Source organism: Gossypium hirsutum, chromosome A13, assembly GCF_007990345.1.
Source record: "Gossypium hirsutum isolate 1008001.06 chromosome A13, Gossypium_hirsutum_v2.1, whole genome shotgun sequence".
NCBI classification, from domain to species: Eukaryota; Viridiplantae; Streptophyta; class Magnoliopsida; order Malvales; family Malvaceae; genus Gossypium; species Gossypium hirsutum.
The window spans coordinates 1,224,593-1,250,852 of NC_053436.1; the positions used below are offsets into that span (position 1 = coordinate 1,224,593).

The following is a 26,260-nucleotide window of genomic DNA, read 5'->3' on the forward strand; positions in this document are numbered from 1 at the left end:
TGGATATATTTAATGCATTGTGTGTAGATAGACGGTTAATTTTATGATGTAAAGAGGGACATAACGTATAATTCGATATATGAACTTTAATTTGATGCAATCATACATATGAGACTTTGATTGTAGTTCAAATGTGTTTAATTTTGATTCAATCGCACAAATTTAAAGAAATAAATACATGAATTTATTTTTATATTGGATAAACATAATTATTTGTATATGCAATATATAAATATAAAAAGATGCTATATCAATAATTGTGTTAATAATTTACAAGAACTAGGTCAAATCAAAATTTCATGTATAAAATTATACATTAAACCAAAATTCATATATAGTTTTGAGCTTTATCCCAAAATGAAATAATTATATAAATTTGTTTAGTAAAAAGATTAGATTCGATGAATATTAGTTTTGTGTTAGTAATTTTTTTAGGGTTGAATTAAGGTTTTTTTTTCCTTTGTTTTAAAAATTTTAAAGATTAATTCTTTTAGAATTTATGATAGCGGATTTTAAAGTTATTTTTATTATTCAGAAAAAGTAAATGGAATTAACAAATGTTATTATGTAATAACTTTCGTTTACGTGAAAATAATTAAATTATTTATTTATTAAGTGTATAATTATATTAAATTCAAACTTACTTTATCATGTTACACATCAAAAGTATGTTTAATTTGAGATTTTTGCCTACTTTATTTAGGATATTAAGATTGAATTTCTATTAAAGTTCAAACATATTGTAAATAAAATGATTGTTTATATTATAATTCCTTTCTTCCCAATTGCTTATTAAGATGAACTCCAACAATTAATTTACTCATTTAATTATAAAAGAATGTTTTGTTTGCTTGCAATGTTAGTCTAAGCATAGAATTAGTGGTGACTTATGCATTGAGAAAAGTAAGAGAAAATTATATATTTTGAAATTACACTTTTCGATTGTTATATATTGCAATAACATGATTGCAACCATGTATGTATTTTCTATTGTTTCATTAAAAGAGAATGGAGATTCAACATGTCATCCATCACCACCCTTTGTCATTCATTGAGGAGAGGAGTACAATAACAGATTGCCAAGGATGTTGGAGGAACTTATCTGGCCCGGCCTATGGTTGCGAAAGTTGTGGGTATTTTATTCATAAATCTTGTCTTGATGAGCACAAAGCAGAGGTTCAAAGTTTCTTTCATCCATGCCCTCTTACCATCTCCACTGCTGATACTTGTGCTCATTGTTTTGTTTGTTTTAAATATATCATTTCAAACTTTTTCTATAGATGCAAGTTAAGTTGTAGGTTTGAAATGCATGTGGAATGCGCCCTAAAGCCAATGGTAGAATATTCAGATGAGGAGTCCACCATTCAACATTTCACTCATCTTCATCCCTTAAAACTTGTTGATTCCAACCAAAAAGATGAAGTGATCTGCTCCATTTGTGAAGAGCCCTGCTCTTCTTCTTCTTCTTCTACCTACGGTTGCATGGAATGCAAGTTTTTCCTTCATAAATCTTGCATGAAGAGCTTTCCGCGACAGTTGATCAATCATCGCATCCATCCATGCACTCTCATATTCATCTCATATCCTTACCGTGAAAACGCATGTGATTGTTGTGGTGAACGTATTGTCTCCCGCATGAAATACAGCTGTGGAGCATGTGATCTCAATCTCCATGTCAAATGTGCCTTATTTCCCACCATAGACTCTGAAGTTGCTAAAGAGATCCAACATTTCTCTCACCCGCATACACTAGCTCTTGTCCAAAACGATGAAGAATATGGCAGCGAACCTCGTTGTGTAGCATGTGCACAGATTTGCTTAGCTTCTGCACCAACTTTCAGGTGTAGCAGATCATGCGACCACTTCTTTTTACATAAGTCATGCTATGTTAAATTACCATACAACTCTGTAAATTTTAAGCATCCTTTTCATCCCAAACACCTTCTCACCATTACCTCCCTTCCGTACAATGATCATATCCGCACTTGTGATGCATGTTTCCGGGGCATTGATTCAACTTTCTTAGCATACAGTTGTCGGGAATCTGAGTGTAAGTTTAACCTTCACTTGGATTGTTATAACCAGAGGTCCTCAATCACGTTTCGTGGCCATCAGCACCTTCTCACTCTCCTTGAGAAAACACCCGATGTTACTTGCCATCTTTGTGGTGTAAACTGCCGTAACTTCGTCCTTCGATGTGTGCCATGTGACATTAACATCCATCTCCAATGTCTTCCTTCAGCACCTAAAATAATAAAGCACAAATCTCATCTCCATCCTTTAATCCTTACAAAATCTCCTTTTGAATATGAATTGAACTCATATGAAGAAGAGGATGAATTTTATTGTGATGTTTGTGAACAAAAAAGAAACCAAAGAGAGTTGATTTACTATTGTGCGGAGTGCAAATTTATTACTGAAGTCAAGTGCGTGCTTGCAGAGGTTAGTATATTTTTATTATTATTCAATTTAAACATTTAATTGAATCACTTTTAAGAGGAGGATCCACATACATCAGTGTATATAAATTTTTGTGCTCATATTTCATGCTCTATTCATATACATCATGCATGTCGAGTTTGGTATAAGTTAAAAATCTATAACTATTTGTTTTATTAAAAAAACTCAAAGGTTAAAAATTATATTAGTATACATAATACTTTATTGCAATATGATAGAGATATCAGATCGATTAAAAAATTTACATGTATAAAAAGTATAAATATATTAATAAATTCAACAATTCAATTGTCTATATTTATATATATTTTTCTATCAAAATATCTAAAAATAATATCCATATTAAATGCATATTCTTTTATAATATTGATCCTTGTATATATGAATAACAACTAAATATAAAATTATCTTATTGTTTAAATTGTACGTGAATCAGGTGTTGTCATTAATTTCCAAGGATGAATCATTTGAAAGAGAAATTTTGAAAGATAATATCACTAAAATGGAAATCCGAAAATGGCATGTGGAAAATCTCCAACAAAAGTACATCAAATTACATGAAAGACGAGAAGAGTTAGAAGCAAAAATGAAAGAACTAAAAGGAGAATTGGATGATGTGACAAAAGAGATAGAGACGACAAAAGATTTGCTAGGGATTATAACTCCAAGCGGTTGAAATAACTCTCAATTGCACTACATTTCATCATCCAACTAATGGATTCATAAAAGTAACTAAAAATATTTGTAATCAAGTAATGATTGAAAAATAAGATACTACATAAAATATATTTTCATATTAAATTAAGTGAAATATATTAATATATTAAAATAATTAAAATTAATCATTATTTATGAAAATCAGAATGTATTGTCATAAATCTTTTTAAAACTTGTGATCTTTTAGGGTGAGTTTGGATAAGGGATGTGTTTACTTACGGTTAGTGTAAAAACAGCGATGACAATGAGATTAGATATTGTAACGATCCTCTAGCGTAAGACAAAAAATAAGTTAAATGCACCACACGACACCGCCCATCCAAACCTACACGTAATTAATATATTTTTTCATGTTGAAATTAAACATTTTATTTAATAAATTATAGTTAATAAGCTTGTTTATATGAAATATGTAACGCCCCAATTTTTGGGAATCTTGTGAATGTTGGCATAGGTTTAATTATGTTAGTGGGCGTCTAGAAGGCCCAAGCTTAAGATAGAACCCGGCAATTTTAGTTAATTTTTGTTCCATAAGAAAAAGGGGTGAAATTATGAAATAGAACCTATGTGAAAATGTTTGAAAATGCTATAGGCTAAATTGAAGTGGATGTAACGCCCCAATTTTCGGGAATCCTGTGAATGTTGGCATAGGTTTAATTATGTTAGTGGGCGTCTAGAAGGCCCAAGCTTAAGATAGAACCCATCAATTTTAGTTAATTTTTGTTCCATAAGAAAAAGGGGTGAAATTATGAAATAGAACCTATGTGAAAATGTTTGAAAATGCTATAGGCTAAATTGAAGTGGCCAAATAAATAGGAGTGCAGAATAGGAGGATTTGCATGACAAACCTCCCATTTTACATGAAGTGGCTAGCCATCATGTTGTTGTAGACAATATGAGCACTTGATATCCATAATTTATGGTACAAATTGATACAAATTGATAATGGGTTAGGTAAATGTTCCATGACAATGGATTAGGTAAATATTCCATGATAATGGGTTAGGTAAATGTTCCATGATAATGGTTTAGGGAAATGTTCCATGATGGAATTTCATGTCTTTTGTATTAAAGAATTAAATGGATGAAATATGAAATTTTATTAAAAGAAAAAGGGGTGAAAAGAACAAAGTTTTGTCCATCTTTGTTCATCATAGCCTAAAGTTTAGGAGTTAGTGGAGTTAAAGGCTCAAATTCAAGAGTTGTTGGATAGGGGCTTCATTAGGCCAAGCGTGTCTCCATGGGGAGCACCGATGCTATTCGTGAAAAAGAAGGATGGTACGATGCGGATGTGCATTGATTATCTCCAGTTGAACAAACTGACGATTAAGAATAAGTATCCACTGCCAAGGACTGACGATCTGTTCAATTAGCTTAGAGGAGCTTTTGTATTTTCCAAGATCGACCTTTGATCTGGATATCATCAGTTAAGGGTCAAGGAGGCAGATATCCATAAGACGACATTCAGGACTCTGTATGGTCATTACAAGTTTCTAGTTATGCCATTTGGACTGACGAACGCTCCTGCAGTATTTATAGATCTAATGAATCGTGTGTTCCAACCATTTTTTGATCAGTTCATAGTTGTCTTTATTAACGATATCCTGGTATATTCTGAAACTGAAGTGAAACATGATGAGCATCTCCGTATAGTGCTGCAAGTGTTAAGGGAGAAGGAACTCTTTGTGAAGTTCAGCAAGTCTGAACTTTGGTTGAGGGAGGTAACCTTCTTAGGACATGCGGTCTCTGCTGAGGGGATTAAGGTGGACCCTCAAAAAATTAAAGCGATTTTGGAGTGGAAGCCGCCTAGGTCAGTGTCGAAAATACGAAGTTTCCTAGGATTGGCAGGATACTACAGAAGGTTTTTGGAAGGTTTTTCTGTGATGGCAGCACCTCTGACAAAGCTCATAAGGAAAGGAGTACCGTTTGTATGGACTGAGAAGCAGCAGGAAGCTTTTGAGAAGTTGAAGAAAGTTCTGACTGAAGCACTTGTGTTAATTCAGTCGGAGTCTGGGAAGGATTTTACTGTGTACAGTGACGCATCACATGTGGGTTTGGACTGCGTGTTAATGCAAGAGGGTAAGGTGGTTGCATATGCATCACGATAGCTTAAACCTCATGAGGGAAACTATTCGACTCATGATTTAGAGTTGGCAGCAGTGATATTTGTACTTAAGATTTGGAGACATTACTTGTACGGAAAAAGGTGTATTATATACACTGACCATAAGAGTCTTAAGTATTTGTTGACTCAGAAGGAGCTGAACCTTAGGCAAAGGAGATGGATTGAGTTGCTTAAGGATTATGACTGTTCGATCGAGTATCACCCAAGCAAGGCTAATGTGGTAGCCGATGCTCTAAGTCGTAGAGCTGTATCTGATCTGAGAGCAATGTTTGCTCGTCTGAGTCTGTATGATGATGGAAGTGTGTTGACTGAGTTGCAAGTGAGGCCAACCTGGGTGGATCAAATTAAGGAAAATGTAACAGCCCGATTTTGGGCCTAGTCAGAACAGTAGTTTCGAGACCACTATTTCGAGGCCAGAGAAAATTATTTTAGTATTATTTTGTGTTATAATATAATTTTATAAGTACATGTAAATTTTGGTAAGTTAATTTTAGTGATTTCTAGTCCAATTTCGAAAAAGGACTAAATCGCGTAAAAGGTAAAAGTTATGTGTTAATGCCTAAATGTGTTAATAGACTAGAGAACTAAAATTGGAGGCATTTAAAGAGCAATTAGACCCTTTTTAAGTGTGTGTCCGGCCAAGGGGAGACCAATTGGTCAAAAGGCCAAAATTTGTGGCTTTTATGTGTTTTAATTGACTAATTAGTAATAAAATAAAGAAAAGAAAATATCATCTTTTCTTCATCTTCTCTCCACCGAAAAATGGCAGCAAAGAAAGGGTTTAGAAGCTGGAAACTTTCAGCAAAGAAACTTCCTTTATAGTAAGTGATTTTAATGTCTTTGCTTGATGATTTTTACATTTTTGGAACCCCTAAAGCATGAGCTTTCATAAGAGGGATTATTTTGCAAAATGATGAAGAGTCTAGGGTTTTACCATGAGAGTAAATGTGTTGTTTTCTGTGTTTTTATGGAAGATTATGAGTCCTAGTTGTCTAATAAACAACTTTTGTGAAAGAAATTGCATAAAAATACCTTAAAAAGGGCTAAATTGCTAAGTTGTAAAATGAGTTGTAAATGTGTAAAATAGTTGAAATTATGAGTTTCTGTAGTTATGAAAATGGTTCATCTAGACTCAAGGAGTAAAGAAATGTGATAAAAATTAATTTACGAGCATTGGGGAAAAAGTGCAAATATGCAAAAGTTTAGGGGTCAAAATGAAAATTTGTAAAAATATGATTTTTAGACCCATATGAATATTGTGACTGATTTTTAGGCTAAATTGATGTTATAGATGATGAAATTTGAGATTTGGACCTAGAACGGAAAGAAATCGATTTATGGACGAGTATGTCTTTTCACCTTTGTGGTATCGAGGTAAGTTCGTATGTAAACAATATCATGCTATACATGTATTTAAATGTTATCATTACATGAATTGTACAAATATTAATGTGTATGTGATTAATAGAAATATGATAAGACAAAGCCTTAATAGGCAAGGAAAAATCACGTTTGAACCTTAGGAATAAATTAGGATACGAGTGACATGTCACTAGGAATTATGAGTCTACATGACTAGCTTGATAGTGAGCATTGAAATGTCATGAGATATGAGATAGCTTTAGCTACAATTGAGGCACTTATGTGCAAAGGCTTTTCCGAGTATCCAATTAGTATTCCAAGTGTTCAACGGGCAATCCAAGGAAAGAGTTGATGATGGTCCCAATGAGGTAAGTCATTGGTGAGTATGCACTCGAGTTATGTTACAAGTTGTGCAAGTATGTATACTAAGCCTATGAGAATGCCTTGATATGTGATGATCTATGATGCATAATATGTGTTCTTACCATGATGGATAAAATGGTGTTGTATTAATATTATGAACAATGACCATGAATGAGTAACTTAGCCTTGACAGATTTGAGTTACTGCAGTAGTGTAACTTTGAAAATACACTAAAAATAGTGGAAAATGAATTAGAGGCAGAATAAAATATGGGATTAAAGCTTAATGAGTATATTTTCACATGAAAGAAATAGAGGAAGAAAAAGAATTCTATATTGTGTGATATTTAAATTCTCGTGAAACAGGATCTGAATGAATTCGAGATCCTCTGTTTTGATTTTATAAATTCACTGTAAATTGTACAAAAATTATTAAGAGTCATACCTTACATGCATGGATTCCTTATTGAGTCTATCTTTAAGGGAAACAAACGGCATGATCATTGGAATTATGTACAGGGAGAAATTCAATTCGTAGTGCATAGGCATCAGAGTATTCATACCCTGAAACAGGGGAAACTTTAACTAATAAACTGTACTAAATGGCTTGACCAAAAATTCTAGAAAAAAATTAGTAATTAGAAATATGAGTCTAGTTTCAAGAGAAATAGACGAGACATTATTCGAGTCCTGTACTATGAGATAATTGAACTTTAGTGCAGAAGGGTTGAAACTGTCAGACAGTGAATCAGGAGCAAACTTGAGGAATAAACTGTACTAATTGGCTAAGTCAAAAATTATGGAAATTTTATGGAAGAAATATAATTGAGTCTAGTTTCAGGGAAAATTAACGAAACTTAATTTGGAGTTTCGTAGCTCCAGATATAAATAATTTAGTGACTACTGCTTAGGAAGACAGCTTGTAGTGAACTTGAGAATATGTTGTAAACATTGATAAAACAAGTTAATGAGTTGTTTATTCTTTTCATATGAACTTACTAAGCGAAAGCTTACCCTCTTCTTTCCCATGTTTTCTAGAGTTTCCAGGTTAGCTCGGGTTGGAGGCCGTCAGAGATATTATCACACTATCGAGTTAACACTATCGGCGTAAGTAAACTCAAGTGATTCTAGTCTATGGCATGTATAGGGTTTTAATGTGAGTATGTAATATTATGATTTAGCGAAAGGCATTGGCTTGTTATTAAGGTAGTATTAGTCATGTAAATTGGCCTATGTCGGCTAATATTGTTATGGGCACATATGATTATTCTTATGCATGTATGTTATTATCTCTTGTGATGTGGCTTACAACATGTATGCCTAGAGATTGAATTGAGATTCATTGATGAGCTAATAACTAATGCAGGATTAAGTTATTGGTAAATAGTTAATAATGTTTCATGAATGGTTTGTGCATATGATTATGCATGCTTTGTGATGGACATGAGGTTTGATGACATGTTGATAGCTATAGCATTAATATGGTAAAGATGAAAGAAAAACTTATTGTAATGGTTGCATGTGAAATTACCATGGTCATGTCATGTTAGGAAGGTTTAAGTGCCTAATTTTGTCGTGTTGTATGCTATTGTATAAGTATGCGTGCATGTGTTGTGAGTGTGACAAAATGGCTTGGAAAATAGCCTTGTATTTGTCCAGGTTTTTGGACATGGGTTCGGGACACGGGCGTGTCCTTAGCACCCGAGCGTGTGCTCTATACCTACACGGGCGTGTGGAGCCTTGATGCAAGAGATTTCCTAAGTTTTTTATGAGTTCTCGGTTGAGTCCCGAACCACCCTGAATGCATGTATTGGGCCTCGTAAGCTCGCATAAGGGATAGATTACATGTGAAAAGAAAAGTTTTTAATTATTTGAGATTTCATGGCTTTGTTTAGTATGGAAGTGTTAGAAAAAGTCAGGTAGCACCTCGAACCGCGTCCCGACGTAGGATGCGAGCGAGGGGTGTTACAGAAAAACAGTTGAACGATGAGTCTTTGGTCGCTCATTTTCAACAAGTTAAGGAAGGGGAAACTTCTGAGTTTGGGAGCCAGAAGAGACGATGCAACAGCAATACCCTCATCTGTTTGGATTAGGTAAATTTCGAGGAAGAAATTTCTTTAAGGAGGGTAGAGTTGTAATGCCCCAATTTTCGGGAATCCTGTGAATGTTGGCATAGGTTTAATTATGTTAGTGAGCCTCTAGAAGGCCCAAGCTTAAGATAGAACCCGGCAATTTTAGTTAATTTTTGTTCCATAAGAAAAAAGAGGGTGAAATTATGAAATAGAACCTATGTGAAAATGTTTGAAAATGCTATAGGCTAAATTGAAGTGGCCAAATAAATAGGAGTGCAGAATAGGAGGATTTGCATGACAAACCTCCCATTTTACATGAAGTGGCTAGCCATCATGTTGTTGTAGACAATATGAGCACTTGATATCCATAATTTATGGTACAAATTGATACAAATTGATAATGGGTTAGGTAAATGTTCCATGACAATGGATTAGGTAAATATTCCATGATAATGGGTTAGGTAAATGTTCCATGACAATGGATTAGGTAAATATTCCATGATAATGGGTTAGGTAAATGTTCCATGATAATGGTTTAGGTAAATGTTCCATGATGGAATTTCATGTCTTTTGTATTAAAGAATTAAATGGATGAAATATGAAATTTTATTAAAAGAAAAAAGGGTGAAAAGAACAAAGTTTTGTCCATCTTTGTTCATCATAGCCTAAAGTTAGAGAAGAGAAAGGAGAGGAGAAAGCTCTTGAATGTTCGGTCACTTGGGGAAGAAAATTGAAGGTAAGTTCATGGTAGTTTGCTTCTATCTTGATATTCATGAGTTCTTCTTGATTCTACCTTAACTCTTGAAGCATATTTTGGTTTTTAGTTGTGTTGTGAGCATTTAGTCATGAATTAAAATGAAGGAAATGGTTGTTGTTTCATGTTCTTTTGATGAAAAATGGAAGACAGGTGAAGTTGAGCCAAACAAATGAGCATGCATGTGCCTTAGATGCTAAAGGGAAAAATCGGCTAACATGTTGTGCTTTAAAATGATGAAATGGAGATTATACTTAAGTAAAATCATAGATATGTGATGATTGATTGGTGATATACATGTTTAAATAACAAGCATGCAAGTTATATGTGAAAGAGTGAATTTGGTAATAAATCTGCTTGAGACAGCAGCAGTAACGTGACTTTGGAAAATCACCATAAATTGTGGGAGATGAATTAGAAGCTGAATAAATTATGTAATTAAATCCTGTTGAGTCTAGTTTCAAATGAAATAAACGAGAACATATTTTGAATTCTGTACAATGATAAATTTGATTAGTAATGAAGAGTGGTCAGATTAGTCAAACAGTGAAACATGCGAAACTTTGAGAAAAATATGGTATTGATTGGCCAAACCAAAAATTCTGAAAATTTTATGGATATAAGATATATGAGTCTATTTTTAGGTAAAATTAACGGCACTTGATTTGGAGTTTCGTAGCTCCAGTTATAAATGATTTAGTGACTGTTGCTCAGGAAGACAGCTTGCAGTGAAATTATGATTATGTGGTAAACATTGACAAAAATTTGTTAATGAGTTGCTTATTGATTTCTTATAAGCTTACTATAATCTATAGGTGTGGTTGGCCGAATATTGTAAGGGGTTAATACGTAGTTTGTATTTGAATAGTTAGATTAACGTGTTAGTAATCCAATTGTAGGCAGTTCGTGTGTGGATCTCGTCAGCATATCGTCACAAACAGGTGTGTAACTAACACCCTCTTTCTTAGTCTAGATCGGAAAAAGTCGAAAAGCCGAAATGCTGAAAACCGGTATTTTGTAGATTTGCAAGTGTGCGAATGCTCGTGAGGTAAATCGATTAATGTTTTTGGTAAGCTGCAATATTTGGACTGCAAAGTGCATGATTTCTGTGCCCTCGATATTTTTGGGCTTAATGGGCCAAAATTGGAATGATGGGCCAACGGACCCAATTCGGTAAGAACCCTCGGTCGTGATTCTGTTAGTACGTGAAAGGTAGGAATATGCATGAAAAACCCTAAAATAGATAAATTACTGAAATACCTTTAAAAGTGAAAAATTTATAGTTTTACCCCCTAGGAGATAAATTACCGAAATACCCATAGGGTTAAATTGACCTAAATGCATGTTTGATTGTTGTTATTTACTGCATGCCATGTTGTTATTATCTGATGCATGGGACTGGGATATTGACGGAGGAAGTACTGAAAGTGGCTTGTCCACGTACTGGAGGCTTTGCCCCAATTTACTGTTAACTGAGCAGCAAGGCTGCAACTGTGGAGTGTTGGGCTGGGTAGGTTGAGCTATTCCCCACATGGAGTGTATGGCTGGTACGAGTGGAGTGTAGTGGTTGGTGTGATTGGATCACCTTTAAAACATTTTGTTTTAAAATCATTAGTTTTGGTTCACGAAATAAAAGAACAGGTTCGGGAGTCGATTCCGTACAAGGAAAAATTAGCACCCTCGTAACGCCCAAAAATTGGTACCTAATTGATTATCAAATGTGTTTAATGTCGAAAATTTTAAAGATTTTAAGATGTAATCCTCTTTAAAATATTTTGATTTTTGAAAATTTGGGTTCACTTGTATCAAAGTATTGACACTAAGTTAGCCTTTTTAGAAATCCCTATCTCGAAACGACAAAATGCTACATCCAGTAAGTTAGGACATATTGCTTTGCAGTTCCAAGACAGTCGCTTACGTTTTGAAAACCTTTAAAAACTTAGAAGGGTACTTGACTATTCGAACTTAACGAGAAAAATCACAACCCAATAAGTTAGGGCACTACTTTTTCGAAATTTCCAAACACCAAGCATTGCCTTTATATTTTTTTTTGAAAATTTTGGAGCCTTGTCTTTTTAAAGATGATGCGTAGGGAATTGTATTGCATTATAAATCATACATAGTAACATATTATTGTAGTTGGTAAATAAAACGTGCATTTAAACAAAATGGTGGCAATGATATAAAGAACATGCATTAGATTTATACATATAAAATAGCGAATATTAATAATATGCATACAAAGATATATAGCATGTATTGAGAACGAATAAACAAGATATATAAACATATGAAATAATATTTAAATGATGCGTGATATAAAATCAAACATAATCAAATAATGCATGATATACAAATAGAATAAATGTAATGTCAATATGCATATAATTATAATAAAAAATTTTAACACATACATGATACATACAATACCAAACATATAGAAGAACTAATAAAAAAATGATTGATTGCTAACAAAATATACATACAATTAAAAACAAGACATTTCATATCAATAGTATTTAATATATAATATAATAACATAGTAACAAGAATAAAAGAATAATAATTATATAATAATATATTGGTTTGAAAGTATGTAAGAGATTTCATAATATAACAATATTAGTTTAAAACGAAATAATATATGTATAGTAAATAAATAGATAAATGAAATGTGTATATAATGTGAGTTAAAAATATGATTTAATAATAATAATTTACATTTTTAAAATAATATATATAATATAAACATAAATAATATAATTTGCGATACATGATATACATAACATTTATATAAAAAAAGTAATATAAAAATGAAACATAATAAAGATTATATAATAAAATATAATATAAACATATAAGAAAAATAATAGATATAATATAAAGTAACACATAAAACAATATATATATAAATAATTAATAAATATAATATATGTGAAAATATAATAATATATAAAAGAGATGTAAAATAATATTTAAGAAAATAATACATAATAAGTACTAATAATATATAATTAAAAATAATACTTATAATAAAATAATTTTATAATATATAATATAAAAGTAAAATTAAAATAAAAAAATAATATATATATATATATAGAATAATATAATAAATATAGGACTAAATTTAAAGTTTAACAAAATTATGGGGCAAATTTTGAAAGGAATAAAAATGAATTAAGGACCTATTTAAAACGCGCGCAAAATTAGAAGGACTCACTGGGCAAATTGCCCTATTCCCAAAACGGCGACGTTTCCCAGAATAAAATTTAACTACTGTCAGGACCAAATTAAAACTAAAATAAATAATAGGGTCGAATCATAAATAAAAAAGAGTTTAATCGTAAACACTAAAGGGGTAGAAGGACCGATTGGGAAATTAACCCATTTTGCAAAAAAGCGCGGATCCTACCCCGACAATCGGGTCAACGCGCGGATCCTTGGGTTCACAAAACGATGCCGTTTTGTCTAGGCTATAAAAACCAATTCCTCAGCCTTTAGTTCGTTTGAAGCCCATTTTTAAAAAAAAACTAAAAAACAGAGAGAGGAAGGGAGCTCTGGGCTTTGGCCTCCGTTGGTCACACTTCGTCCACGCACCCACGCGCCACCCTAGGACCACCGTATACGGTAGCCAGGGTTCGAAAAACCTCTCCTTTTTCGTGCCATCCGTCAGGTAACCCTTTTCTTTTATTTTTAAGTTATTTTTGTGTACATATATATATAAATATTCATATGCTTCTATACTGAAAATAGAGAAATGAAAGACAAAAATATAAAAACAAGAATCACCTTTGAAACTGTTTGTATCCTTTTTTTATTTTTGTATCTGCCTCATCGTTACAAAGGTCACAAAGGCTTTTTATAGCCGTTGTTTACAAAAAAATGGGAAAGAAATCTTCGATTTCTTTCTATGTTTTGTGTCTTTGACCACGATCTGCTGAGATTCTTTTAGTTTCCTTTTCTTGCTCTTCGTATCTGCTGTGTTTCCTTTTCTTGGAGGTATCCCAATGATCTCAGCGTTAACGGTGGTACCAAGGCTAGAGAGGAGGCCTGAGATCGCAGTGCTGGACGGTCACGAGAGGGACAAACGCATTGATGGCGCGTCAGTATGCATTGATGGCCTTGATCTGGGGAGTTGCACCGACGCTCCCCGAAGCTTCCAGAAACTGTTGCGGCGCGAGGGGAAGAGCTAGGGTTGAAAACCCTAGCTGATAATTTTGGGTTTTTGGGCCTCTATTATTCGGGTCCAGTTTAGGTCTGGGCTTCGGGTATATTTGGGCTAAGGTTGTAATTGTAATGGGTCAAGGGTGTAACGGGTTAAGGGATAGTTTAAAGGGTATTTGGGCTACCGAGTGTAGGTTTTAACTTTTGGGCTGTAAAGGGACTGTTTAACAAATAAACATTTATTTATTATTATTTAATTTTGGTTTTGGGTTTCAAGGCCCGGTCAAATTTGGGTTATTATAGCTACCCCTCTTTACTTATTGCCGTGTAACAGGAATCAAGCAAAGACTCATAGAATGACCCAATTTGACCGGCTTTATCAAATAATGGAATTCAATTTTATGACTACTATGTTGATATCTTTGACCTGCTGCCCGCCGATCATAGAGATGTCGAATCTGCTTCTTCGATTTGTGGGGATGCCAAATCAGCTTGAGTCTGTTTTGAGAACATTCGAGAGTTATATCTACTACGTCCTCGATTTGTTCCTTGTAAGCACAAGGATGCCAAATTATCTTGAGTCTGTTTGAGAACATTTGAGAGTCATATCTGCAATGTCCTCGATTTGTTCCTTGTAAGCACAAGGATGCCAAATCATCTTGAGTCTGTTTGAGAACATTTGAGAGTTATATCTACAATGTCCTCGATTTGTTCCTTGTAAGCACAAGGATGCCAAACCATCTTGAGTCTGTTTGAGAACATTTGAGAGTCATATCTACAATGTCCTCGATTTGTTCCTTGTAAGCACAAGGATGCCAAACCATCTTGAGTCTGTTTGAGAACATTTGAGAGTCATATCTGCAATGTCTTCGATTTGTTCCTTGTAAGCACAAGGATGCCAAACCATCTTGAGTCTGTTGGAGAACATTTGAGAGTCATATCTGCAATGTCCTCGATTTGTTCCTTGTAAACACAAGAATACCAAATCATCTTGGATCTGCTTTAGTATAAACATCTGAAGGTTAGATCTGCTATATTTGAGAACGTCTGAGAGTCAAATCTGCTATGTCCTCGATTTGTTTCTTGTAAACACAAGAATACCAAATCATCTTGGATCTGCTTCAGCATAAATGTCTGAAGTCTAGATCTGCTGTCTTCAATTTATTTCCCATAAGCATAGGGATGCCATGTTGAAATCTTTGATCTTCATTGTTCCCTAGAGGACATGAACTGTAAGATGAGTATGTGCCTATGCCTAAGTATGCTATGATTGAAATGAATCGAACATGTTATGATGCAAAGTGCTGTGAATATGACCCCTATCTCAGGTGTCATCATTCATTCCTTCATTTGTCTTTCTCAAAATTTTATTCTTACTCAGCTTGTAGGCCTTCCTCCAATGCTATGATCTATTGAGGATGTCTGTAAGAATTGAATCATCCATTTCTTTTTGGACTGGAAGAAAGAAATCCCTCGAGTTCCTTTATCCCTTACTTACGTGAATTTCTTGAACAATTGTGCTGTTTTAGTTTCTTGTATTATCTAGAAATTCCAAAGTAATGTGCAAAACTTCGTTTGCGAAAATATTTTAGTTCATCTATCATTATTTCAATACAACATACTTTAAAAATATTGGGAGATGAGTAAATCTTTGAGAATAATTGGATTCGAATTGTTAACAGTACAAAGGAAATAAGTCTGATAGCATATCTTTAAGAAGAAATAGAATCTAAAGATAGCAAATAGGATAAAAATCAGATGCTCTAAATATCGCCGCTTGAGCATCTATACATTAGTTCCCCGAAGCCTTTCTTAAGTTCGACATGTGTTTAAAAGATCCAAAGTACTTTGTTGATGCCCCAATGTACACTGTGCCTCACTCTCTGTCAAGTCAAATATAGCAAGGTTGCTGTATGCCCTTTAAAATTTGAGCTGCCCTTTCGGGTTTTCAACTCAAAATCCCTTTGGTCACAAGGTGCCCTTTGTAGGTTTTTACCTTGGCCTCTCCATTTTATTTTTTATTTTTTTTCAAAATTCAAGGTGCCCTTTGCGGGTTTTCACCTTGGATTCTTTTCGCTTTTAGACAAAGTACTTTTTGACTGAGTCTGAGTTCACCGGATTGGGTAGGCTCTTTCAATCCATTTCTGTCAAAATCAATGCACCACCAGAAAAAGCCTTCTTCACGACGTATGGCCCCTCCCAATTTGGCATCCATTTTCCTTTAGCACAAGGTCCCCCTCATGGAATTCCCTTGGACGAACCTTTTTATCATAAGCTCGTATCATATGCTTCTGGTACATCTGACCATGTTGGATAGCCTTCAGCCTCTTTTCCTCAATCAAGTTTAGCTGTTCATATCGAGACTGAACCCATTCAGCTTCATCTAACCTTATCTCTGTTAAAATTTGGAGAGAAGGTATTTCCACTTCAATAGGTAAAACTGCTTCCATCCCGTAAACTAACGAGAACGGAGTTGCCCCAGTAGAAGTTCTAACAGATGTTCGATAAGCCAAGAGTGAAAACGGTAGCTTTTCATGCCAATCCCTATAAGTCTCGGTCATCTTTCCCACTATTTTCTTAATATTCTTATTGGCAGCCTCCACTGCCCCATTCATCTTTGGACGATAGGGTGAAAAGTTGTCATGCTTGATTTTGAACTGGTCGCAAACCTCTGCTATCGTTTTGTTGTTCAAATTTAATCCATTATCGGATATGATCCTCTCAGGCACTCCATACCGACAAATGATTTCCTTCTTCAAAAATCAACTTACAGTTGACTTAGTAACATTTGCGTAAGAAGCAGCCTCTACCCATTTTGTAAAGTAGTCAATAACTACGAAAATAAACCAATGTCCATTCGAAGCTGTCGGCGATATTGGTCCGATGACATCCATGCCCCACATGGAAAATGGCCATGGAGACGTCATGACATGTAAAGGTGAGGGTGGTACATGAATTTTGTCCCCATAAATCTGACACTTATGGCATTTTTTGGCATAATTGATACAGTCTCCTTCCATAGTGGCCCAGTAATAGCTAAACCTCATGATTTGTCTTGCCATCGTGAACCCATTTGCATACGTACCACATACACCTTCATGGACCTCTTCTAGAATTAGCTTGGCTTCCACAGCATCGACACATCTCAAAAGTACTTGGTCTTTCCTTCTCTTGTACAGAACATCCCCGTCCAAAACATAGTCACAAGCTAATCTTCTCAGGGTTCGTTTTTCATTTTTGGATACCTGTGCTGGATATTTACGATCTCTTACATATCGCAATATATCCTGATACCAAGGATTGTCATCCTTTTCTTCCTCTTCAAGGTTACAACAGCTAGCTGGAAATTCATAGACACTCATTTGAATTGGTCTCATCTCTTCCTCTTTGTTTGCCTTAATCATTGAAGCCAAGGTTGCTAAAGCATCTGCCATCTGATTCTCATCTCGTGGGAGATAGTTGAAGGTGATGACATCGAACTCTCTTAGTAACCCCAAAACTACCATTCGATAAATGATCAACTTAGGGTCTCTTGTCTCCCATTCACCTCTTAGCTGATAGATTACCAACGCAGAATCTCCATATACTTCTAAGGTTTTTATGCCTCTTTCTATGGCCGCTTGGAGCCCCATGATGCATGCTTCGTATTCAGCCATATTATTTGTACAGTCAAAATCCAACTTGCACGTGAACGGGTAATGGTCGCCATTCGGGGATACCAAGACTGCCCCAATTCCATTTCCGACTGCATTAGAAGCCCCATCAAAATTTAGCTTCCATGGAGAATCTTCAGTTGATGCTATACACATTAGCTCCTCATTTGGAAAATCAAAATTCAATGGCTCGTAATCCTCCAAAGCTCTATTGGCCAAGAAGTCTGCCACCGCACTTCCTTTGATAGCCTTCTGACTTACATAGACTATATCGAACTCTGAAAGCAAAATTTGTCATCTCGCCATTCTTCCATTTAGAGCCGTTGATTCCATCATGTATTTTAATGGATCTAATTTTGAGATGAGCCAAGTTGTATGGTATAGCATGTACTGTCTTAATCTCCGTGTGGTCCAAATCAAAGCACAGCACAACTTTTCGATTGGTGAATATCTCATTTCACAGTCAGTGAATTCCTTACTGAGATAATAAATTGCCTTTTCCTTTTTCCCTGACTCATCATGCTGACCAAGCACACATCCCATAGAATTGCTGAACACTGACAAGTATAGTATTAACGGTTTATCTGAACTAGGCGGAGATAACACTAGAGCATTCAACAAATACTGCTTGACTTTCTCAAAAGCATTCTGGCATTCTTCATCCCAAGCACCTTGATTGTGCTTTCTGAGGAGACGAAAGATAGGATCACATTTCTCAGTCAATTGTAAAATGAACCGAGCAATGTAATTCAACCTTCCTAGGAATCCTCGAACTTCTTTTTGAGTACGTGGTGGAGGTAACTCCCGTATGGCTCTGACCTTGTCTGAGTCAACTTTAATTCCCTTTTCACTGACTACGAAGCCTAATAACTTCCCCGATCTGTCTCCAAAGGTGCACTTTGCTGGATTGAGCTTCAACTGAAATTTTCTCAACCTTAAGAACAATCCTCTCAAGACCTCAATGTGTTCTTTTTCTGTTTGCGACTTGGCGATCATATCATCAACGTATACCTCAATATCCTTATGCATCATGTCGTGAAACAAGTTTACCATGGCTCATTAGTATGTTGCCCCTGCGTTCTTCAACCCAAACGGCATTACTTTATAACAAAAGGTGCCCCACAATGTTATGAAAGTAGTTTTATCCTCTGGATGCATCTTTATCTGATTGTATCCTGAGAAGCCGTCCATAAAGGAGAACAACGAATATCCAACTGTGTTGTCTACTAAAGTGTCGATGTGTGGAAGAGGAAAATTATCCTTTGGGCTTGCTTTGTTTAGATCTCTGTAATAAACGCACATTCGTACCTTCCCGTCTTTCTTAGGGACAGGTACAATATTAGCTACCCATTCAGAGTACTTCACTTCCTGCAAAAATCCTGCATCAAACTACTTCATGACCTCATCTTTTATTTTCAGGACAATGTCTGGCCGTATCCTTCGCAACTTCTGTTGGATCGGTCTACATTCTTGTCTTATCGGAAGACGATGTACTACAATGTCAGTACTCAATCCGGGCATATCCTGATAAGACCATGCAAAGATATCCTTGAATTCCTGAAGCAACTCAATCAAACTACGCCTTGTGTCATTAGCGATCAGTGTTCCAATTTTCACCTCTTTCCCTTCCTCTAGGGCTATATTCTCTATTGCCTCTTTTTCATGTGGCATGATTTGTTTCTCCTCCTGTTTTACCATTCTTAATAGATCGAGAGATACGTCACAATCTTGAACATCTTCAAAATCCTAAGGCTCCTCTAAACACATGTCTTGCTCACAAGAGAAATCAGGAGCGGCAGTATTAGCGCTCATATCATTGATATCTAGAGACCTATGAGGGGTATGAAAGAATATACAAAGAATGAATGAATTTGAGAATGATCGTTTATGTGCTATGAATAAAAGAATAAGAATTGTTAGAATTTAAAGGAATATTGGATGATAAAAATGAGACAATACTCTTTTAAATTGGTAAAAGTTATGTTTTATTTGAATAATAATAGATGAACATAAGCCTATTTTCACAAATGTAATATTACTACTCCTAGGCCCTAGAGTAATAAACATGTTTTAAGAATTACTCTGAAAAATTTCTAAAGACTACAGGAAGATCCTCCGGAGTCCAATTGTTCAGAGAGCTCCCCGGTTCGTAAGGGTGAATACCCTCAAGGTTTTCCTGCCCCAACCACTCACTATATACGACATTGATTTGATGACTTTTTTCTACTAGCAACCCTCCTGACTTAAAGGTTTTGGATATAGGTGGGAATGTCATCGGTTCCCACTCTACTTCTCCTCCGTTCAAACGCACCTTCCTTCTTGCTTGACGCTTTTCCATCTCCTGTCTCTTGTGTTTATGGTCTGGCTTGAAACCCAAACCAAAGCGATCCTTCTTCTCCGTCAGTTTTGGGATTTGAATCCCTCCTTGCAACTGTTTTCCTAGTCCTTTTCCCGGTGATGCCCCATTTCCCATTATCATTTACAGGGCCATCCTTGTAGCTCCATACATTTTGGGAACCGGCACCTTACTTCCCTCCGAAATGAAGGTAGCATTAACAATTTCCAAGGAATGAAAAGAACACTCGATAGCCTCCTCGTTTGTCTCCACATAAGGAGGTTTACTAGTGACGGCTGCTATGATGTTCTCCTCTACATTGATGGTTATCAAGCGTCCATCTGTCACCAATTTCAATTTTTGGTGCAGTGAAGAAGGCACCGCTCCTGCCGAGTGTATCCATGGCCTCCCCAACAAACAATTATAGGAGGGCTTGATATTCATTACCAGGAAGTCCACTTCATACGTATTTGGTCCAATCTCCAGAGGGACATCAATTCGTCCCATTACTTTCCTTTCAGTTCCGTCAAAGGCTCTTACCACATTATGACATGTCTTCATGTGCGAACTGTCGATGGGTAATCTGTTCAATGTAGATAATTGAAGGACGTTTAAAGCGAACTCATTATCAACGAGTACACCTGGAAGCGTGTATCCTTTGCAATGAGTGGTGATGTGCAAAGCCTTAGTTGACCGTATGCCCCCAGGTGAAATTTCATCATCATTGAAGTAGATGAAATTATCAGACTGATGTTATTTATCAACCGGTCCAACTTATTGACAGATATATCATGAGTGACATATGTCTCGTTGAGTACCTTCAACAACGCATTTCGATGCACTTCAGAGCTTAGCAGTAAGGCTAAAACCGATATGCTTGCTGGTTGCTTACGCAACTGCTTGACCACACTGTACTCACTATGCTTAAGGAACTTTAGAAATTCCTTAGCTTCCTCCTCCCTCACTGGCTCGTTAACAGGTACTTCACTCTTTTTCTTAATTTCAACATTCTTGGATTTTGTGGGCTCCACTCTGACGTCCCCCATATCATAACGCTTCCCACTCCGCGTATAGGAACCTTCATCTCGTACATCTTTAGATGCGCTGGCTATGTTTTCTTCTCCCGGCACCGTCACGCTACAGTCATAACTCCATGGTACTTTCTTGCTATCCTTGTAAGGGAAAGGAGTAGGTGTATAAATAATAACCTTGGGCGCTGCTGGTGTCCCCATTTCATTATTCCCTGGCAGGGAGATAATGATCCTTGGTCTGCTGGTTCTTTGCTGTTCATTTTCCAGCACACATACTTGCTTTTCACTAGAGCTACCTTCATAAACCTGTAGCTCTTTGCTGTCTATGAAGCCTTACACCAAGGCCTTGAATTCCTCGTAATCTTCATGGCACTCACCGTAGTCCCACGTTCTTTCTTTCATATTTTTAGAGGTCAACATACCTCTCTTCATCATCTCCTCCCAGATTACCCTCATAGGTATCCTTATCTCATCAACATTTTCCTTTTCCCTTTTTCCACCGGCTTCACCAATGGCATTTACTCCCTGATTGTCATGGTTCGGCAAAGGATTCTCAGTATTTAAGGTACTCTCAAATTTCAAAACCCCATTCTTGATCAACCTCTCTACGGCTTTCTTGAATCTAGTACAATTCTCGATTGAGTGCTCCGATATTCCAGCATGATACTCACACCTGGCATTTGCATCATACCATTTAGGATACGGAGGTTGTAATGGTTTTAAATGGAAAGGGGCTATAGCATGCGCATCATATAGATTTTGATAGAGTTCCCTATACGTCACAGGTATAGGTGTAAATTGCATCCTCTCATGCCTAGTGTTAGATTCCTGCTTTTGAGAGTCTTGTTGCCCAACTGTGGCTACTTTGAGCTAGCTAACTGTGACTGCTTTTGAATTAAAACCACTTGTATTGTTTACCTCATTGTCTTTTCTTCTTGGGGCTGATCTTTTGACTACTTCCCCCTCAATTCTTCCCCCTCTTATGGCATTCTCTATCATCTCTCCTGCCATAACTATGTCCGCAAAACGTTTAGTAGTGCTTCCAATCATATGAGTAATAAATGGGGCTTTCAGAGTATTAATAAATAACATAGTGGTCTCCTTCTCCAACAGTGGTGGTTGAACCTGCATCGCTACCTCTCTCCACCTCTGTGCATATTGCCTAAAATTCTCATTAGGCTTCTTCTCTATGTTTTGCAGGGTAATCCTGTCAAGGGTCATGTCTGTTACATGATTGTACTGTTGCATGAAGGCTTGTGCAAGATCCCTCCATGAACTTATTCTAGCCCGGCTCAACTGATTGTACCATATAGCTGCTGCTCCTATCAAACTATCTTGAAAACAATGGATCAACAGCTGATCATTGTTTACATACCCCGTCATTCTTCTTCAAAACATTGCGATATGGGCCTCTGGGCAAGTAGTGCCATTGTACTTTTCAAATTCTGGCATTTTGAATTTGTGAGGTAACACTAGGTTTGGGACCAGACTTAAGTCCTTGGCATCAACCCCATGATTATTACCAGTGCCTTCCAAAGCCTTGAACTTTTCTTCTAACCATCTGCAGCATTCATCCAATTGCCTTGCAGCTTCGGCCTTCAAATCCTCCTTTTCCACCATATCTAGATCGAGAACAAGAGGATTAGTAAGATTGTCACCCATATTAAGCCCTGAACCAATCGGAAAATTCACATGGACACCAGCCTCAATTGGCCCATGCTGAGGCCTCACAGTAGTAGATGGCCTTCTAGGAGGTGCCTCAAGAATTTATGTTCCAAAGAACACTGATTTGAGGCAGACAATATTGAAGGAAGCTCATGGAGGACTATGTGCCATGCATCCTAGAGGGAATAAGTTGTATCACGACTTGCGAGAATTGTACTGGTGGCCTGGACTTAAACGAGAAGTAACGGAGTTTGTAGGGAAATGTCTGACATGCCAGCAAGTGAAAGCTGAGCATCAATTACCTTCTGGACTGTTACAGCCAGTAAAGATACCACTTTGGAAGTGGGAGAGGCTAACCATGGACTTTGTGAGTGGGCTGCCCTTGACACCATCGAAGAAAGACTCGGTGTGGGTGATTGTGGATAGGTTGACCAAATCGGCCCATTTCATACCTGTTCGTACTGACTTTTCACTTCAAAAGTTAGCCAAGCTGTATGTGGCGGAGATTGGACGACTTCATGGAGTCCCAGTTTCGATTGTCTCTGACCGGGATCCCAGATTCACATCTCGATTTTGGCAAAAGTTGTATGAGGCGTTGGGGACACGATTGAACTTTAGTACGGCTTTCCATCCCCAAACTGATGGTCCGTCAGAGAGGGTTATTCAGATTCTGGAGGACATGTTGAGGGGATGCGTGACTGACTTTAGAGGTAGTTGGGAGGATTACTTGCCGTTGGCAGAATTTGCGTACAATAACAGTTACCAGGCGAGTATTCGAATGGCACCGTATGAAGCACTGTATGGACGAAGGTGTCGTACACCTAGTTGTTGGACTGAACTAGGAGAGCGACAAATTCTTGGACCAGAGTTGGTAGCTGATACCGAGGATAAGGTCAGAATAATTAGGGACCGGTTAAAAGAAGCATCTGATAGGCAAAAGTCGTATGCATATTTGAAGCGTAAGGAGATTGAGTACTCAGTAGGTGATATGGTCTTCTTAAAGGTTTCTCCTTGGAAGAAGATATTAAGGTTCGGTAAGAAGGGCAAGTTGAGTCCGCGGTTCACTGGGCCTTATCAGGTTTTGAAGCGAGTAGGCCCAGTGACTTATCAGTTGGAATTGCCTCCAAAGTTAGACAGGATTCACGATGTTTTTCACGTCTCCATGTTAAGGCGTTATCATTCTGACCCTGCTCATGTCCTGCCAGTTGCAGAAATTGAAGTTCAGACTGATTTGACCTTTGAGGAGGAGCCTGTGCAAATATTGGCTCGAGATGTTAAGGTTCTCAGAAGGAAATGTCCCGTTAGTGAAAGTACTTTGGCGTAATCATGGAAGGGAAGAAGCTACTTGGAAATCAGAAGAGACTATGCGTCAACAATACCCTCAACTAGTTGGATCAGGTAAATTTCGAGGACGAAATTTCTTTAAGGGGGGTAGAGTTGCAACGCCCCAATTTTCGGGAATTCTGTGAATGTTGGCATAGGCTTAATTATGTTAGTGGGCCTCTAGAAGGCTTAAGCTTAAGATAGAACCCGGCAATTTTAGTTAATTTTTGTTCCATAAGAAAAAGGGGGTGAAATTATGAAATAGAACCTATGTGAAAAATGTTTGAAAATGCTATAGGCTAAATTGAAGTGGCCAAATAAATAAGAGTGCAAAATAGGATTATTTGCATGAAAAACCTCCCATTTACATAAAGTGGCCAGCCATCATGTTATTGTAGACAATATGAGCACTTGATATCCATAATTCATGGTACAAATTGATAATGGGTTAGGTAAATGTTCCATGATAATGGATTAGGTAAATATTCTATGATAATGAGTTAGGTAAATGTTCCATGATGGGCATTTCATGTCTTTTGTATTAAAGAATTAAATGGATGAAATATGAAATTTTATTAAAAGAAAAAGGGGTGAAAAGAACAAAGTTTTGTTCATATTTGTTCAGCATAGCCTAAAGTTAGAGAAGAGAAAGGAGAGGAGAAAGCTCTTGAATGTTCGGTCACTTGGGGAAGAAAATTGAAGGTAAGTTCATGGTAGTTTGCTTCTATCTTGATGTTCATGAGTTCTTCTTGATTCTACCTTAACTCTTGAAGCATATTTTGGTTTTTAGTTGTGTTGTGAGCATTTAGTCATGAATTAAAATGAAGGAAATGGTTGTTGTTTCATGTTCTTTTGATGAAAAATAGAAGATTGGTGAAGTTGAGCCAAACAAATGAGCATGCATGTGCCTTAGATGCTAAAGGGAAAAATCGGCTAACATGTTGTGCTTTAAAATGATGAAATGGAGATTATACTTAAGTAAAATCATAGATATGTGATGATTGATTGGTGATATACATGTTTAAATAACAAGCATGCAAGTTAGGTGTGAAAGAGTGGTTTGGTAATAAATCTGCTTGGGACAGCAGCAGTAACGTGACTTTGGAAAATCACCATAAATTGTGGGAGATGAGTTAGAAGCTGCATAAATTAGTAATTAAAGCTTAATGAGTCTAGTTTCAAATGGAATAAACGAGAACATATTTTGAATTCTGTACAATGAGAAATTTGATTCGTAATGAAGAGTGGTCAGATTAGTCAAATAGTGAAACATGCTAAACTTTGAGAAAAATCTGGTATTGATTGGCCAAACTAAAAATTCTGAAAATTTTATGGATATAAGATATATGAGTCTATTTTCAGGGAAAATTAACAGCACTTGATTTGGAGTTTCGTAGCTCCAGTTATAAATGATTTAGTGACTGTTGTTCAGGAAGACAGCTTGCAGTGAGATTATGATTATGTGGTAAACATTGACAAAAATTTGTTAATGAGTTGCTTATTGATTTCTTATAAGCTTACTATGATCTGTAGGCATGGTTGGCCGAATATTGTAAGGGGTTAATACGTAGTTTGTATTTGAATAGTTAGATTAACGTGTTAGTAATCCAATTGTAGGCGGTTTGTGTGTAGATCTCGTCAGCATATCGTCGCAAACAGGTGTGTAACTAACACCCTCTTTCTTAGTCTGGATCGGCAAAAGTCGAAAAGCCGAAATGTCGAAAACTGGTATTTTGTAGATTTGCAAGTGTGCGAATGCTCGTGAGGTAAATCGATTAATGTTTTTGGTAAGCTGCAAAATTTAGACTGCAAAGTGCACGATTTTTGTGCCCTCGATATTTTTGGGCTTAATGGGCCAAAATTGGAATGATGGGCCAACGGGCCCAATTCGGTAAGAACCCTCGGTACGTGATTCTGTTAGTACGTGAAAAGTAGGAATATGTATGAAAAACCCTAAAATAGGTAAATTACTGAAATACCTTTAAAAGTGGAAAATTTACAGTTTTAACCCTAGTAGATAAATTACCGAAATACCCCTAGGGTTAAATTGACCTAAATGCATATTTGACTGTTGTTATTTATTGCATGCTATGTTGTTATTATCTGATGCATGGGATTGAGATATTGACGGAGGAAGTACTGAAAGTGGCTTGTCCACGTACTGGAGGCTTTGCCTCAATTTACTGTTAACTGAGCAGCAAGGCTGCAACTGTAGAGTGTTGGGCTGGGTGGGT

General features: G+C 36.3%; 2 protein-coding genes across 2 annotated transcripts; one reads left to right on the forward strand and one right to left on the reverse strand.

Annotated features, from left to right (window-relative positions):
* Window positions 1–1,332: 1,332 nt before the first annotated feature.
* On the forward strand, window positions 1,333–3,136 carry LOC107933276 (uncharacterized). Its single transcript, XM_016865449.1, has 2 exons — window positions 1,333–2,442; window positions 2,897–3,136. Exons 1-2 carry the CDS (start codon window positions 1,333–1,335, stop codon window positions 3,134–3,136), a joined length of 1,350 nt encoding a protein of 449 aa, XP_016720938.1.
* A 17,015-nt stretch (window positions 3,137–20,151) lies between these two features.
* On the reverse strand, window positions 20,152–22,259 carry LOC107933275 (uncharacterized). The gene is made up of 5 exons (XM_016865448.1): window positions 21,957–22,259; window positions 21,461–21,866; window positions 20,826–21,370; window positions 20,649–20,754; window positions 20,152–20,393 (listed from the first exon to the last, which is right to left on the reverse strand). Exons 1-5 carry the CDS (start codon window positions 22,257–22,259, stop codon window positions 20,152–20,154), a joined length of 1,602 nt encoding a protein of 533 aa, XP_016720937.1.
* Window positions 22,260–26,260: the final 4,001 nt, after the last annotated feature.

Excerpts from the sequence above, each read along its gene's own strand:
- LOC107933275 (XM_016865448.1), bottom strand. The coding sequence starts at position 22,259 with ATGACCCTTGACAGGATTACCCTGCAAAACATAGAGAAGAAGCCTAAT. Across the intron at positions 20,755-20,825 it reads ATCGAAATGCGTTGTTGAAG|TCTGATAATTTCATCTACTT; the intron begins GTACTCAACGAG and ends AAATAACATCAG. Across the intron at positions 20,394-20,648 it reads CAAAGGATACACGCTTCCAG|GAGCGGTGCCTTCTTCACTG; the intron begins GTGTACTCGTTG and ends TACACTCGGCAG.
- LOC107933276 (XM_016865449.1), top strand. The coding sequence starts at position 1,333 with ATGGTAGAATATTCAGATGAGGAGTCCACCATTCAACATTTCACTCAT. Across the intron at positions 2,443-2,896 it reads TCAAGTGCGTGCTTGCAGAG|GTGTTGTCATTAATTTCCAA; the intron begins GTTAGTATATTT and ends TACGTGAATCAG.